General features: G+C 38.5%; 1 protein-coding gene across 1 annotated transcript in view; it reads right to left on the bottom strand.

Annotated features, from left to right (window-relative positions):
- Positions 1–16,696, bottom strand: part of sema3aa (sema domain, immunoglobulin domain (Ig), short basic domain, secreted, (semaphorin) 3Aa) — a 37,875-nt gene extending 21,179 nt beyond the window's left edge. The window contains exons 1-3 of the mRNA XM_060889559.1: positions 16,189–16,696; positions 2,459–2,619; positions 539–601 (exon numbers count right to left, since the gene is read on the bottom strand). Of these exons, the coding sequence (XP_060745542.1) occupies positions 539–601; positions 2,459–2,619; positions 16,189–16,300 (336 nt within the window). The 5' untranslated portion in view covers positions 16,301–16,696. The remainder of the gene's footprint in view (positions 1–538; positions 602–2,458; positions 2,620–16,188) is intronic.
- Between the last annotated feature and the right edge of the window lie 1,314 nt (positions 16,697–18,010).

Raw genomic sequence — 18,010 nt, 5'->3', positions numbered from 1 at the left:
TGTGTGTATATGTGTGAGTGTGTGTGTGTGTGTCTGTGTGTGGAGCAGGTGGTATGTGTTATCGCTGATGATTATGCCCCCCACCCCACCCCCCAGTGCCCCTCATTTCACTACGAAAGACCTCATGCGTGAAATTGGCATTAGACACTACACACTAGACATGAGCACACAAACACACATATACACAAATGGACACACACGCACGCACGCACACAAACAGAAAGCAAGAGAATGCTCGATTTGCTAGTTGAGTAAATAAACTGTGATCAAGGCTAGGCCCGAAAAGTTCAGGCTCGGCTGCCAAGCACGGCACTCTGGGTAAATAAACGTCCAGCAGAAACGACAGAGCAGACACATACAACAAAGACAGCAAGATTTCCCATTACCGTGCACTCATTCTTGTGTAAAGCACAACACACGCAGACTTGTACATACAGTAAACACAACGTTAATGTGCAGTGATGTCATTGTTGTAAATCACAGGCTCTGCGGTTTTATTTTGTCTAAACAACACAGCATATTAAATGGAGTTACTTACTCCCAGGTCTTTTCCTGCCCACTTGCATTCGTCTCGTTTCGAAGGTGTGGCCGGCCAGGCAATCTGCAAGACAGAGTGTGTTACTGTGTGAATTACCTAACACAAAGAACTGCAAATGATTGATGACTACATGAGGCAGGCAGTAAAATAATTGAAGATTAGAATCTGCCGTCCTTCTGTTGTCACCATCTGTGGCAAATAAACCAAAGATCCAGCGGGACCTACCACTGAACAAATCTCAGGAGTCACAAATAACACACACGCACACACACATACAAACAGGTACAGCATAATTATTCAGCAAATTTTGCAACAGTAATCTAATATCAACTATAATTCTTAAGGACATGTAAAGAAAAAAACAATTAAACTGTTAATATTTTCTACCATAAATAAAAATATTGGAATTACAAAATTCCCTGAATCAATGAAGAAATTAGATTAAATAAAAAAAAAAGAAATATTAAAAAAATAAAAAAATATATATACAGTATATTACACTTTTAACTTTCATATCTAATGCACAACAGACTTAAAAAAGCACTTACTAGCTGTTTCGTTCGAAGAAATTATTTATTAATATGATGTATGTATTCATATATGGTAATATATGAATTAATATGATGTGATAATTTTTAGATGATTTAAATGCACAGTGAAATGCAACTTGCATTTTTAAATCTCACTGCAAAACAAGAACAACATTGTAATCAACAATGTGACTTTATGGCAAAAAATATATATTTTGAAAAGTGAAAGTACAAGTTTTTATTTTTACTCTAAAGCCTATAGCATCTGTAGTGTACATGGTTCCTTTTGTAATGGGAGAAAAACAGAAATCCCCTTTATCTGGGAACTCATTTGTAATGGAAGTCTAAGGGTACAGTAAGTTTTTGTTCCCTATTATTTTGCAGAAACATGCTAGTAGGTAAAATGGCTACGCTCAATTGGCCCGAGATGTCAGTATCACACCTACCAGTGTTTCCCAGGATTAGGCTCCAGATTTATGATAAATCTTACAGAAGATTCCATTTCAGACAAGTGACTACTCGTCATTCATTGTGGAAATATAGAGATACAACAGAAACAGATACCACAAAAGTTTATATATCGCTCTATATAATTATCAATACAGCAAGAGGTCAAAATGAAATGTGGATTGTCCATGGTGATCACCAAAAAAAAGAAAACAACAACAATAAAAACCCTAAACCCTCTTTACTTCAGGGAATGTGTTTGTGATGCAGATTCTCAGACTTGAGAAAGACAGCTTTGCTGGAATATACTTTATATCTCACTGAGTACAGATGGACAAATGTTGAGAAACAACAGAAGGAAAACATGGTACTGATAAGCAAAAGAAAAAAAAAAGAACAGAGAAAAAGAAAAAGAGATCTTTAATACAAATCGTCTGGACTTCAGACCCCAATCATGTCTTGGTTGATTGATTACACATGGCATAAAGTTCAAACTGTGTTAATTTCATTCACCCCCTTTAATCAGCTCCTATGAACTCTCATTGCCCTGTTTTGGGGTTTTACCAATACCACTTATATGATTTGCTACAATGAAATGACAGGCTTGTATTTTATAATGCCATACTTCCCTCTACAAAGTAGTGGACTCATGCCAGTTTGGTGGTGTGGTACAAATCTTTGGCAATTATATCTATACACATAAACGAAAGGCTGCATACACAGCTTTTGCATGACTGTGGAAGATAATTTTTTTTTTAACTATATAATTAAGCATTCTTCTCTGAGGTTTTGGAATACCAAATGCTTATTTGCTTGAATGCAATACAATCTATTGGAAATAAGACTGAAATCATTCAATGCCGAAGCTATTTTAAACCAAAGACAGAAGGATTTGTCTTTGTGTGTGTGTGTGTGTGTGTGTGTGTGTTTGTGTAATTATTACCTGTTTGAGGTCTCTGTTAATGTTGACGAGGTCTAAAGAGAAGATATGGTCTTCTGCTCCTACTAGTAACCTCCCTCGCTCCTCATCCATTAGAAATGTGTCGTAACCCGAACTGTTTGTTATTCCAGTGAAAGTCACTAAATTACTGGAGTCCAGCATTTCTGAGACAGAGAGAAAAAAGACAGAAAGAGAAAGACAAGTGAGTCTATAGAGAATTATTGGCTCCTTGGTAAGAACACAAGATTCTTGACGACATCATGTCCACGTCTCATGTCTACGGTGTTTTTTGAGACTTCCTACACGTATTTTTAATGAGTGATGATGTCGGATTCTAAAATATCAGACTACAGTTGTTTTTAAATCATATTCATTGTCATTTAACTCAGTTTAGAAGTGTTTGTGTTGTCTTTTTCGTTTGTTGTTTCAGTCTTCTATGACTGGATGTACAGCACTTTGGTCAGCTTGTAAAATGTGCTCTGGAAATAAAATAAATTTAAAATTTGAGTTGGTTATAGTTAAGCATTGTGGAAAAACTTCAGGATTCTGAATGTGTTCATGCCATTGGCTGAATCACATAATCGTTATTCTAAACTTGAGACAAGGATGGAGTTTGGACTTGCACAATGAATTATATAATGAAATCTTCACTCTCTTGCCCTCATTGGCTAAAATATAAAATATTTAAATATTAAAGTTTATTTTTTTATGTTTGCCTGACACATTGATAGCTAATATCTGTAAACGCATAAATAAACATATTACTATTTTTTTTATATTGTTTCTTTTGTAAACATTTCAACATGGGTCTCACACTTGCAAATTTCTGCAATTATTTTACATTTTTAAGAAAAGATATGAAAGTTAACGTTTGGGACAGATGAAACCATGGATATTGAAAATTTTGAAATATTGCTTAAATTACGTAAAATAGGTTTACAGCCAAGTATTTGAAAGCAAAATGATTATTTTATCTAAAATTATAGTAAAACTATTTACCTGCCTTTATGTGTTTGTTTGTTGAATTTATAGTGAATTCTGACTTTTTCAATGTCAGGTAACTTTATTGTGTGTAGAATAAGTGAGCAAAGTTCGTAGTATACAATACAAAGTGCCAAAGATTTCACTTGATATTTTCAATATAATTGATATGTTTAGTAACCAGAAAAAACAAGTGACCAGAAAAAACATATTTGAATTCTGAATTTTTGAATTTGTGAAAAGAAACGGAAGTAGTTTAGGTATTTACTGTCTATGTACACAACACAATTCATGAATTTTGAAGGCAATCATAATAATCACATTATAATTAGATATGATAGGGCATGTGATAGGGCATTACTGTTTAAAAAGATTTTTTAGCTATAAAGTTTTACAATCTATAAATATTTGTATTTTGCTTTCCTGATAATCTTGGTTTCTTTAGTTTTGATGATATTATGTTTTATGAACACAACAAAAGAAATTAATCATGTCATAATGCATAAAAAAGTTAGCTATAAAGTGCAATTCCTGTTCCTAATTAATTACAGCTATATATATATATATATATATATATATATATATATATATATATATATATATATATATATATATATATATATATCCATTCTGAATTGGAATGTGTCCATAGTTTCAGCCTATAACATACTTTGACAATTTTATGTGTCTTTCCGTATAATAGTGGGAATGTTTTCTTTATTTTTTAACCTTACTTAGATTATCTTTCTGCAAAGATCATATTCAGTCTAAAACCTTTCTAGCTAAGTGTGATTTCTTCACGCACTGACTATCAGGCTTTGATCAGGCAAGTTGCTGGAAGACTGTGTTCTGTAGAGAAAAGGGCCTACGCTTAATTCAATACATTCTGCAATCAGATACCACCCATCATAATATCTGTGATGCTCCTGCACAGCAGATGCAATGAATATTCATACTGAAAAAAAGCCCATAGTTGAGACACATGCACAAGAAAAACATTGTTCTGTAGTTCTCACAACTATACATATAGTAAAGAAAAGTCAACCTTCACCATCTGATGAGGAAGACTAAGTGTTTGTATCGTTTCTTACAACTAACAACTCAAAATCATTGGGATTTGTACATATTTTAATGAGAACATGTTCAATTAGTGAAACGACACTAAGCTATTCTTACAGACAGTAAGATTACCGAAGCATAGAGACAAAGATGGCAGAGCAGGAGAGTTGGAGATGAAGCGTAGGAGAGGTAAATGAGGTGAAGTTAAGGAAAACCAGGTTCTCTGTAATCATTGCCAGACTGTGAAATATCCCCACTTGGTCCGTTCCCGGCACCTCTGCCTATTCCGCAAAAGAAGCGAACATTTCTGCAATGCTTGGACAGCGCTCAGCACAGACTGTCTATGAATCATAATGATCAGTGACACGTAGAGACTGCAGTGAGTCTCTAGAGCTCGGATCGACGTGCTGCTGTAGTAGCCATCTGCATTTGATTCTGGACATCTGCGAGCTTGGAGAACAGGAGAGAGCGGGAGAAGAGTGATTGAGAGAGAATGAGAGAGATAGAAAGTGAGAGCTCATCTATCACTGGTTAAGTAAATGCCCCCATGGGACTACGGGACAACGCTGTGTACATCACAGAACAAAGACTAGAATACGCTTTTTGACTATCCATTGTATGTGGCAGTAGCCATTAAGCACGTAGTACAAGAAGTACAGAAATTCCCCAAATGGATCACGTGCAGTTAGAGAGCTGGAATGGATTTGAAAAGGCCCCAAATGATCCATCTCACAGTGAACAAACATTTGTTCAAGTGTTCTTTAGTAAATAGAAACCATGATCAGCTCCCAAATGAAACTCAACTGGTGTCCTACTCAGGGATTAGAAACATTACAAGGAATAAAACCAAAACCAAACATTTTTCTTTGAATCTATTTATGAAAACATGGCGAGAAATCTTTCCAGATTGTTAAAGGAACATGATATTAGATAGTAGGATTGTTTGAAAATGTTTGAAAATACAAACACACGTCTGGTTTATTTATTATCCTTGGCTTCCTGTTAGTAAGCTAGGTAAAGAATAATATTAACCAATCAGTTTCCATCTAAAAAATATCATTTCTTATCAGAATGAACCAAAATAATAAATTTGGAATTCTGGTCATAAATAAATAGGAGAGGACAAGTAAGACCTAACATTTAATACTATCATAATATCCCATAATTCATAGGTAACTACGCAGGAACGAAGCAGGAATAAATGAGTAGTTCTTCAATAACACGTATGTTGTTCCTGTTAACTATTAAGAACAACTAGTTTATTACACAATAAATGTGTTTGGAAGCAGTAAGCAGTAAACTAAGCAGTAAATAAGTCTAAGATTCCTTCTGCAGAAATTCTAGATAATACTATTTTATAATAACCATCTGATCACATCAGCGTTAACTGACACTTATTTATCTAGTAGCTAAACACTGCCTTAGTGAGCTCCAATAAAAAGTCATATTTCTACCAGAGTTCTATAACTGTGGCCAAAATCTGTGACCCTCACCAACATTTCAGCATTATTTCAATTAAATATTTTTTTCCAAATTAAAAATAAGATCAAGCTTCACTGATATTAAAAACACATCTTCCAGGAACTTCACAGAGGAATTATGATGAAACGACACAGGCTGAGTGAGTAAACTCTAAACGAAACTTTTCTGATCTTTCTGGCTTGTAAACAAAACTAAAAACTAAAGTAAATCTGCTAAACTGCATTTAAGTGACTGTTGAGCTCAACTGTTAGATAACAACTGTTCCTTTCCTCAAATAGTTTCCTTAACTTTTTCAGACACATTAGATAGCAATTTTGCCAGCGGGCCAACAACATTAAAGACAACAACAACAATGAAAACCTTCTGGTCTAGATCAAGCCCAGTTCTGGGTCAAAATCTGAAGACATTTTGTTCATTGGACAACAAAAGAATCTAAAGAATAAATCTTTTTCTTATTGTCTTTGATCTCAGCTATTTTTGTTTCCGTTCATTGAGTAAGGGCCTTTTTACACCTGGTCACTTCATGTGTTTTCTCTGATCCGATAGCTATCTGATTTGTTAAAACTGTTCCAATTACATTAGGCCACATAAATGCGTCTTGGCGAATCGGATCTCAATCCGATCTTTCACCTCCTGCCCAAAATGCAAATATATTTTACCTCATTTCCGGGGTAATTGAAATGGAACACGCTTTGGTGTATGCGGTTTTCAGAATGCAATCAAAAAGAAGACGAAAAAACTTGGTTATGATGGTTATGCTACATAAAAACAGCATTTACATTTATTTGTTTCTGGCGCGATGCAAGACTCGTGAGTCACTCGCGAGTGACGTACTTAAGTTTGGGAGGAGTATAGCGCTGACGTATGTGGCTTGAACAACCACATTCATTCACACCTGTGCAGTTTCATCTGAAATGCGTCCCAGACCACCTCCTGAAGTGGTTCAAACAATCGGATTTATATCCGTCTCGAAAACGTTTCGGAGGGCATTTAGACCTGGTCTTTTTACCATCGGATAGCTATCTGATCACAGAAAACGCATGAAGTGACCATGTGTAAAAACCCCCTACGACATGTACTCTATTTTATATCTCCTTTTTTTTCTCATTCTGCTTCCCTTTGCCCCATCTGCCTCAAACCTTTCAAACCTCTGGCAGAAGATCTGTCGGCTCGGTGAGATTCTTCCTTCTCTGAGCTTAAAAATGGTGAGAGTGTGACTGCTACAGTACCTGAGCTTCAGAAACATCAAGCTTTTTTTTTAATTTCATCACAAGAGGTGATGGGTTCTAGGTGATGGGTTCTTTGCAGGCCAGTGGGTTCTAGGCCATGAAGGTGTTATAGACTGTATCTACTGTATATGAGTATTTCAAAGGATTTGTTCAACCAAAAAGGACACAATGTTCTTCTTAACACAAATGAAATCTGGTAGACTTATTCCAACTTTTAGCTTTTGCTATAAATTCTGGTACGTTTAGTTATCAAATGTGGCCAATAACCGCCTATTTTTATGTTTACTCACCTCTTTAAGCAGACTCTTGTATAACTTTTTACAGATGGCATGCTGTGAACTTTTGTTAATAATATAACTTGCTCCAAACAAGTTCATTGTGTCAAAGAGGTTAAAAGAAATGGAAATGCAGAAAGCCAATCAACTGGTCTGAAGCTTGCAGTAATGTTAACAAAGAGATTTAGGGTGATAAAGACATTCTTACAGACACAGTGCAACTGTTTAAATCCAAACTCGTCTTGGCCGATTAACTAGATGTGAAACCAAATGACATTTGGTTTTGGGAATTAGGTTTAAAGCTGAGGATCATTATTTATGTTTTTGTCTCTTCCGAATTTCCTCTAAATTATGTCGAGGTTACTGGAGGAGTTTGAGAGTATTCCAGTTTGGACATATGTTTGGACAAAGGTCTTGAATCTTGAATCTCTCTCTTGCATGCTTTCACACAAACACACAAAAACATATTATTAAAACATTCAGTAAGCTTTTAAACAGGTTCTAAGATGGTTAGGGTATAATGTTAAGAAATAATAGTCCTATAATATTTTAAAAACATCTGCTCTAATGTTAGCTTAGTCAAAAGGGGTAGGTAGTGTTTAAGGTCTACTTGGACTACTGATTGGTAGGTTGGGATCTCGAATCCCAGATCCACCAAGCTGCCGCTGCTGGGTCCCTGAGCAAGGCCCTTAGCTCCTAATTGCTCAGTTGTATAGAATGAGATTAATGTTATGTCTCTCTGGATAAAAGCACCTTCCAAGTGTCGTAAATGTAAGTTAGCTTGCTTTACAATGTTACTAGAATGTTGCACACACAAAGTTCCAACTCCTATGTTCATTAAAGCAGGGGCTCTCAAACATTTTGGAGTCAGTAACTTTTTTAACCGAGAAAAAAAAAAAGAACCTATAATCCTCAATTATATATTTATTTTATGACCATAATCCCAACTACTCTTATACCATTTTATTTCATTTTATTTCATTCTATTTTCAAATTCCATTTTTAGTCATTTTGATCATTGTTTATTTTGACACTCTTGTGCATGTGACACTATGTATGATTGTCTATGTGACTACTGAAACTTGAACTTGGACTTCAGACTCATCAGACTCGTTATTTTAAATGTCATCATTTAAATTTATTATAAGCAATCTAGAATTGAAATATTGTTATTGACATAGAATTGCTGTAATATTCTGCTAAGATTGTTCAGTGGGATGCTTATATTCTTGGCTACATGTGAATGAGCTGAACAGCAGACAAATGTATTACACATGAGATTATTACAGGACATTTGCAGTTGTGTTCTGTGTGTTTTAGGGCTCCTCTGTGTCTGCACAGTCTACCACTGGGCATCAGAGAGAGAGAGCGAGAAGAGTGAGAGCGAGAAATATGAAAAAGAAAAAGAAAAGCACAATTTCGGATGGTTTTGGGTGCTACTTATTTATTTTAGTAAGAACAATGGTGCACTTCAAACCACGTGTCAGCCCCTGACCCTGTTTCAGCCCCAGTCTCACTGCCAGACAGCTCACTCACATCCTCTCCATTGCTTAGCAAGCGAAGTGTGTGGTGCGGTTTTGTTCAAGGTTTGTTCAATGCCAGCGTTCGCTAAGCTTACGGAAACTTGGACCTTTGCTTAACATGCTGGTTTGAATGTCGCTCGGAGACTCTAGTTTTGCTTCAGTAGGCTTGGCTTACACACTCTTTTACTTAAACCTCTCTTCATATATCATGACTGGACTGTAGGTTTGTGACAGTAACCTCAGAAACACTACTGTGCACCGGCTATGAAGACATTTTGATTGACAGCACAGGACAGGCGGCTGAGCGGAAGCAGGCACCCGCAGAGTCATTCGACTCCCAACGACACTAACAGGAAACATAATCAGGGAAGCAGATATCCCCCAAAAGACAGTGTGTATGAGTTGGAGTGATTTATGGCTTAGAGAAATTACTCGAGGCAACAGTGCAATCAGTGTGGTAAAGCCTAGTTTACCTATCTATTTACCATCTATTTACCTGCAGAAACATACAGTTGAGTGCATAAGTTTACATCCCCCATGAATTCTGGGTGAAGTCCTTATAGAAATATCTCTACTTGAGCTCCACAAGCGTATAATAATACATTTTTTGATATATTATATCCACACAATTCATTTTTCCTGATTTTTATTTACACATGCTTTATTTGTTTACTTTTACATTAGAATTTTTTATCATGATTCATTTATTTTCGTGTGTGATTTACTTTCGTGTGAATCGCTTGCTGCCCTGCGATGGGTTGGCACTCCGTCCAGGGTGTATCCTGCCTTGATGCCCGATGACGCCTGAGGCACAGGCTCCCCGTAACCCGAGGTAGCGGTAGAAAATGAGTGAGAATCGCTTGCATGATGTCACATTGTCCCATGTTTACTTATAGTATTCACATGTGAAGCGTACAAGATAAAGCTTTATTTTACAATTCGTCTCCATAATATAGAATGCCATGAAGTTAAAAATGAAATGTTTCTGCCACCTGACAAAGGGCAAAATCAACAGAAGCTCCAAAAGCTGTTCAGAAATTAGTCCATATGTGTATATGCTTTCTCCTGCTTGCATGTGCATTCATTATTGTGTCTAAAAATTCCCAATTTCTCCTGTCTTTCAGGCTGTGAAACAGCACTGGCATGTTATCCCGAGGCGGCCCAGCTTGGAGAGTGTGTGGAAGTGTTTAATTACTCCTGAATGTGCCCTGGACATGCCAAGCAAACCGCAGAGACTGCTCGAAGCATGCCTCTGGCCACAGAGCATGCAGCCAGACACTGCTGAGACAGAACTTAACTCTCCTCCCTAGTGTGCTAGATTATACACTGACTCACTGTGTGTGTGCATGTGTGCATTTGTGTGTGTGTATAAGAGAGAGAGAGAGAGAGAGAGAGAGAGAGAGAGAGAGAGAGAGAGAGAGCAGGACATCATTAATATCACTAATGGACAGGATGCTTTAGGGAAAAAGTCTGTGGTTGGAGAAGAATGAGGGAGAGGCCATAGATTTGCTCATAGCGCCGCTGGGATGGAGCTAAAAGTTTCTTACTTTGGACATATTCACACAAACACATGGACGGACACAGAAGCCCTGTGACATTCAATACTCCCAAAATGCTTTTCTATGCATATAGACATTCCACGACAGGTGCACTTTTTTCCTACCACACTGCTCCCAATGTCTAGTCTGTAACAGGATCCATAACACATGAGACACAGGTGTACAGGCTCTGATATGGTACAGACACTATCATATCATCAATGTCAGCTCTATATCATCATGCCTGCTTTATAGAGGAAATAAAATGATTAAGTCAAATAGGGGCTGATAAGATGTAATTGGACTTAACAAAGTTCAGTGAAAAGGTCAAGCCTAAAGAAGAAGGCTAATAATCTGCCCCGATGCACACAACAAATAAGTGCAGTTAACTTCAGTCCACTTTTAAATCCAAGAGAATTATGCTTAGATAAGCACAGAAGAGGAGGGGAAAAATTTATACATATTTTCAAAATATTTATTGCATATTCCACCTAATCAATGACTTTCCATTAGTCTGATATTAGTCTGCCATTTAGGATCTATTTAATTACATGTTAAAGATTACTGATCAACTTTAACAATGCCTATATCCTGTTAGTGCTGATTCATTCATTCATTCATTTTCTACCGCTTATCCGAACTATCTCGGGTCACGGGGAGCCTGTGCCTATCTCAGGCGTCATAGGGCATCAAGGCAGGATACACCCTGGACAGAGTGCCAACCCATCGCAGGGCACACACACACTCTCATTCACTCACACACTACGGACAATTTTCCAGAGATGCCAATCAACCTACCATGCATGTCTTTGGACCGGACCATGTCTTTGGACACACAAGGCAGAGGCGGGAATCGAACCCCCAACCCTGGAGGTGTGAGGCAAACGTGCTAACCACTAAGCCACCGTGCCCCACTAGTGCTGATCCAACGTTCTGTTTTTTTTTTTATTTAAAGGTACACACCAACAATGAGAAACTCTGAGAGAAACAACGAGAATACAGAAAGTTTAGCACTACACTAACGAATATAGGAAACTTAGTACATTTATTTATTCCGATGAATGATGATTTACACACATATTGTAGGACTTTTATTTTGTTTTCTATACAGATAAAAAGGTCATCACTCCATACACTCATTTATAACACCTCCACACTAAATGTTACTAATTATTTATTTATTTTGACAACTGCCATCAGTACCGCATATTTCAGATGAAAATAATGCTTGAAATATTCAAAGCCTGTGGTTTACGGTGATGAATGATGCTTGACCAGACATTCAAGTTAATCTCTTGAATCACCTCTCCTTTATCTTTAAAGATGATGACATCAGATGACATTCAGGAAATGACATTGATGACATTGATGACATTCTCATCAAACCCACCTTTCCTGAATGGCATCTGATATCATCATCTTTAAAGATAAAGGAGAGATGATTCAAGAGATAAACTTGTCAGGGGTGGAGCTAATTTTGGGCCAAAAACAAAAGGATTTAAACAATATCAATATTCACTGAGAAGTAATATTAGAAATCACAGTTTTCCTGAAATATTTTAGAAACGATCTGATAATACAGGTTTAAAAACCTTCACATGTCACATATCATATCTCGAAAAAAAAAAATAGCAAGACAATAAATAATAGTAACCGTTGAGGGGAACCTTCTAAGCCTAAACCTAATCCTAATTGTTTCTCTATTAGAAACAGTTACAAACTAATAGCCTTTTAGGGGTCTTGGTGTGAGCTGGTAGAGCAGGAGGATACAAATCTCTCACTGCACCACATTCACTTCATTCAATCATTAATCAATCTAACAATCTAAAGTTTTGTTTGCATTTAAAATAAAATATCTGAACCAAGCAATATTGGTCAAACATCTTGTGAGAGCAAACATGGTTGGTCAGAATTCCTTTGGGAGAATAGGGTGGGATTAAAAAAACATGCACACACCTGTACTGCATTATAGAATAAAAGGATCTCTTGAAGAAGCTTTTTCTAACAGTGTAGTAAAGGGAAAATTACTATGTATGAATGTACTGGATGTAGGCTATGTAGGCATTCAGCTGAACGGTAGAATAACTGCACTGTGAGCATAAAATTTGTTCATTCATCTCCGGTAACCGCTTTATTGCGGTGAATCCAGTAGTCGCCAATCTACCTACTAGTAGGAAACCCACACAAACACAGAAAAGCCACACAAGCTGTAACCACCAAAGTCAGATTTGAACCAGAGACCCTGGATTTGTGATACAGCAACATCCCATTCATGAAAGTATGAATTACAAAGTGGATGCTATGATTTCTAGAGATTTCTTCCCCTATTATGAGACAGACAATGCAGAACAAACAAATACCCTGACAGAGATAAATTGAGAGAGAGTCAGAAAGGAAGCCAGACTGAACTGATATTGTTAACTGCTGTGGCTTGCTGGTGAAGGCTGGGACGAAGAGAACAGTTCAGAGAGAGTGTGTGAGAGACAGGGAATTGGAAGAAATAGAGAACAACACAAATGTCTCCTTGTATAATAGCTTCCATCCCTGAAGTCTGGGCCGGTGCCATGCAGCACTTCCTTTGTCAACAGACGAGCAGTCGCTATTACAGACCTCATCCAGACTACACCCAGTGTCTATTTTGGAAGATTTAGGCTGAATTCTAATGACTCACAATGGCTCCCCATACCAGCGCCATCCCAATCAATCCCAGGATGGCGCTGGCCAGGGTAATGAGATGGGAGGCCCTGCATAATTACTCTGCAGTGAGTAATTATCAGGTTGTTTCACAAGCTCTTTAAACTCCTCCGCGCATTCTGGCTGGCCAGAGCTTGGGCGACGGGGTTGCCCTGTTAAATAAACCGACGTCTCAGCGGGCTGCACACACATGCTTCTGCCTCCAGGGGGCACTGTTTTCATTTCCACTAAGTAGGAGCCTGCCATGGAGAGAAGAGTGATTACTTACTGTATGTGATGGCATCGCAGGAAAACCTTTCACCTGTGTGAAGTATTAAAGCACAAAACCTGGCATGTGGTATTCATTCAGTCGTGTGATCATGGATACCATGGATACCATGTGAAACAATGCAACAATGATGTTGACAGGAGAAATTTTCAGCCAACAGGAAGAACAAGGTGAAAAAAAGAAAAGGCTGGTGGGATAATTACAGGGCCAGCAGACAGAGAAGAGTATCCATCACCTGGCCATCGCTCAACAACCGCCTTCTCAGAGATTGTTTGACAGGCCTTCCCCTAGGGAAGACTGCCGTTACTGGCTGTCACTGATGATACAAGCCATGATAAATCTGTGTAGTTTGTGTGTGTCTGCAAAGAAAAAGAGACCAGCCCTCCCTCGAGATTGTGTTCTCCTCACACTTGTTTAAGAGCGTGTCCCTTGAGAGTGGCTCGGCACATTTATTTGGCTTAATTACTATGCTGTATTCACAGGGGGAAGTGCGAATGAATGACACTTCACTTAACGACCAGCCTCGTCTGGCCAACTACTGTCTGCCGGCTCTTTTCATTAAGCTACTCTCTCTTTCCCTCTCCATCCCTCCATCCGTCTCTCTCGCTCGCTGGCACTTAGAAAGCGTGTGGGTGTGAATGCCGATCTGTCAGTCTGCACGGCATCAAAAGAGCCATCAAACACCTGTGGACCACTCAATAACATACACAGATAGACACACAAACACATGCACACATAGACCCACACACACACACACACACACACACACACACACATACATAACTCTATCACCATGGCCAGGTGTCTAATTATCTTAGCCTGGCTCTATCCTCACATCTTGCTTGCCATAAACATGTCCACTGTATCTATCTCTCTCTCTCTCGCTGTCGGTCGGTCTCTCTCTCTCTCTCTCTCTCTCTCTCTCTCTCTCGCTGTCGGTCTCTCTCTCTCTCTCTCTCTCTCTCTCTCTCTCTCTCTCTCTTTCTCTAGTTCACCTTTTCCTCACAAACTGGGTATCTTTGTCCCAGACTCTCAGTGTATATTTTTTTTATATGCCACAGTCATCTCCGATTAGTCCTTTTTGGAAGTTATCTGTCAATTACGTCCTACTCCACCACGCCCTCTGTCTCACATCAAAGATAAATGACAAGTATGGCTTATTTATTTCTTTTTTCTTTTGTTAATTAGAACGCAGCCGCTTTGATGTCAAAAACATTTCCCACAATCCTTTGGGCCATCCCAGCAGTGGTATTAGCTCTAAGAGGCATGTGATTGGCTACAGGTGGACATGCACCTTTTTCATATTAAGGCCTTACAGCTATTTTTCCCCCCCCCGAAAAACACATGCTGAAGTGCAGATTCCAACCACATTCCAGTCTGGTACAATAAAGTTTTCTTTTTTTTTATTTTTTTTTATTTATATTCAGTCCTGAGCTGTACTTTCTGTGTATTTTAACCAAATCTCTGTGAGCATGTGTGTGATTTCTAACACCATCATTTTTTTTCTGAGCTCTTCAGATGACAGACTCAGGGATCAAAATAACTCATGCCGTCTATAAAAGTAATGAGAGGGTGTTTTAATGGCTTGTACTGGAGTAAATCTAAGCCTTAGCTTCACAATAAACTTACAATCAACACCATGGCTGGTAGAAGGATACATACTAATGTGAGCGTTTACAAAATAACTGAGAGGGAAAAAGAGAGAGAGAAAGAGAGAGAAAGAGAGAGCAAGAGAGAGAGAAAGAGAAAGAAAGAGAGCGCGAGAGAGAGAGAGAGAAAGAGAGAGAAAGAGAGAGCGAGAGAGAGAGAGAGAGAGAGAGAGAGAGAGAGAGTCATATACTTTTGGCCGTATGTCTGGACAAAGAACCGCAGCGGCTTGCCTAACTGACAATAAAAGAAAAATGGCCAAAAAAATGGCAAAAATGCTGGTGCTTTTTCCATTTGAGATGAAAGAGGCTCAGAAAAGATGTTGTTCTAGTTTTTGGTTCTCCACAGTCTCCATTCAAAATAGCACTCTGTCCCAAGAATAATGTTCCCCACCACCACTACCATTCACGTCAGTTTTCACACACTACAGCGCATTACCAGTAACACATGGGGCATTATCATGGTATAAGGGCACTTTCCCATAGCTATACTCTATATGCATGTATGCACTTGAATCTGTGTGACTTTTCTTTTCTAACCTAAGCACAACCGTTAAACTCCAAAGCACAGGATCACTGATCGCTCATACGGAGTTGTTACAGCAGGAATAAAGACAGCTCTTGGTTATGCATGGCAGCTATAAAACAGGGGACCGGGCACAGGGTTCAAACCTTAGGAGAAAACCCAACACGGGCCAACACATACAGCTCCGTTTCCCTGAGACCTCCCGGAACATATGGAAACAATCTGTCAGAGCAAAATGAGAATAGACGATCGTACGCCAGTAAGAGAGAGAGAAAGAGAGAGAGACAGAGAGAGAGAAAATAGACAGAAATGAAAGAGTAGAGAGACAGAGTGGAGCTGGTTCAATCAGAGAGGTAAAAATATACAGAATGGTTGAGTTTGTACAGACAGCAGAAAGAGAGAAAGATGGATACAGACAGACAGATAGATAGATAGATAGATAGATAGATAGATAGATAGATAGATAGATAGATAGATAGATAGATGGTAAATTAAATTTGCTCAACACTCACCATTATAGGAAAGTCGGAGCCGTGGAACGCTCCTCTTGGGGTTCTGCAGGGCCACTCTCCCAGGCAGAGCTGCCATTCCCAGCAGGACTACAATCCCAAGCAGGTAATCCATGGTGCTGGAGTGCCGGTCTCCAGCCCACGGAGGGCTCCCGGTCCACAGCGCCTGGGAAACAGTACTTTCCTCCTGGGTCAAGATCTCTGCAGTTGCTCCTCTCCTGTCTGTGCACTCCGAGGCAGATCCAGAGCGTCCGTGAGCGTCTCTTTAGAAGTCAATCCGAGTCAGATTCTCGGCGAGGCAGGCAGGAGCTCACATGGCTCCATGTGGTTAGGAATGTATAGGGGGTGACGTGTGAGGTATGTTAGAGTTTAAGGTGTATTCCTCTGTGGCTCTGGAAGGTGCTGAGTGTGCATCGGTGTCCAGGGACTCCACACTTTGTCATGGATCCCGTAACATCCACACTTCACACTCACTCACACACACTCTAACACACACTTCTGGTCCTGTCCAGCGCACAGGCAGACTGAGAGGGAAAGACAGAGCAATACACCATCCACAAGAGCGGAGCGGAGCGGAGGGGAGGGTTGGGGAGGGGAGGAGAGAAGGGAGGGAGCGAGGGAACGCAGCTGAAGGTGGAGGAGGGGGGTGAACGAGTAAAGAATAGACACCCCTTTGCACAGGTCTGACGCTGTGAGTTTACCTTTTGATTTAGAAGATCCTTCTAAATTTTCTAATAAATCTACTTTACCTTCTTTACTTTACAATTGATTTTTTTTAAATTAACATTACAATATAAAGAAAGTCTTTATTACCTCATTGTTTCTTTCTTTCTTTCTTTCTTTCTTTCTTTCATTCTTTCTTTCATTCTTTCTTTCTTTCTTTCAATAATTATTTGTTTTTCTTTGACATGCTGAACTTTTGTTTTTCTTTTGTTCTTATTTCAGGATTGAATGATTAACTTTTGATTATTATTCATAATTTTTTAATTTTCTTTATTTCTTTTTTTCATTTCATCCTTCTTTCTTTAGTTCTCTAATTAATCTAAAATCTAATTTTTTTCATGACTTACTAACTTTTGGTTATTATTTAATTTTCTTTCTTTATTCCTGTCCTTCTGTCTTTCTTTCTTTGTTTTGTTTCTTTCTTTTTTATTGCTTCTTTTTTCGGTCTGTTTTTCATTCTTGACTTCTTATAGTGTTGGTCTTTGTGGTGCTTCCTTCCTTCCTTCCTTCCTTCCTTCCTTCCTTCCTTCCTTCCTTCCTTCCTTCCTTCCTCCCTCCCTTCCATCCTTCTTTCCAGTTTGTTGCACACTGATGCATTCTATAAAGACAGCGTATCAGTGAAACTCTTGACACATAAAAATAATAATCATATTTATAATATTATAGGAATTAGCTGCAGCTGTGATAAACATTTCACACAGAACAAAATGGCTATACATCCAGTGAGCTGTAGTAAAACCTTCCATCTCTCTCTCTCTCTCTCTCTCTCTCTCTCTCTCACACACACACACACACACACATGCACACACACACGCACACACACACACAAACACACAAACTGAAGACAGTGTTATTATAAGGTGTTAATGTGTCATTTTACAGTGCATATGCTAAGTAAGGACTAAAACAAGCAGGATCCTGTTGTTATAGGAATGTAATCAGTGCTGTGATGGTGTGAAAGGAGTCCATACCTTTACACCATAAAGCTGATTATTTTTCACTAACAGCACATCCAAAACTTTTTATTCCTCCTATAACTCTGCAGTTAACACTACACTATTCTAACACTATTTCTTATTATTTATTGATGTACTGTTTATTA

Source organism: Tachysurus vachellii, chromosome 16 (genome assembly GCF_030014155.1).
Source record: "Tachysurus vachellii isolate PV-2020 chromosome 16, HZAU_Pvac_v1, whole genome shotgun sequence".
Taxonomy (NCBI): domain Eukaryota; kingdom Metazoa; phylum Chordata; class Actinopteri; order Siluriformes; family Bagridae; genus Tachysurus; species Tachysurus vachellii.
The sequence above is the reverse complement of the archived record's forward strand: the minus strand, read 5'-3'. Positions and strand labels throughout refer to the sequence as shown.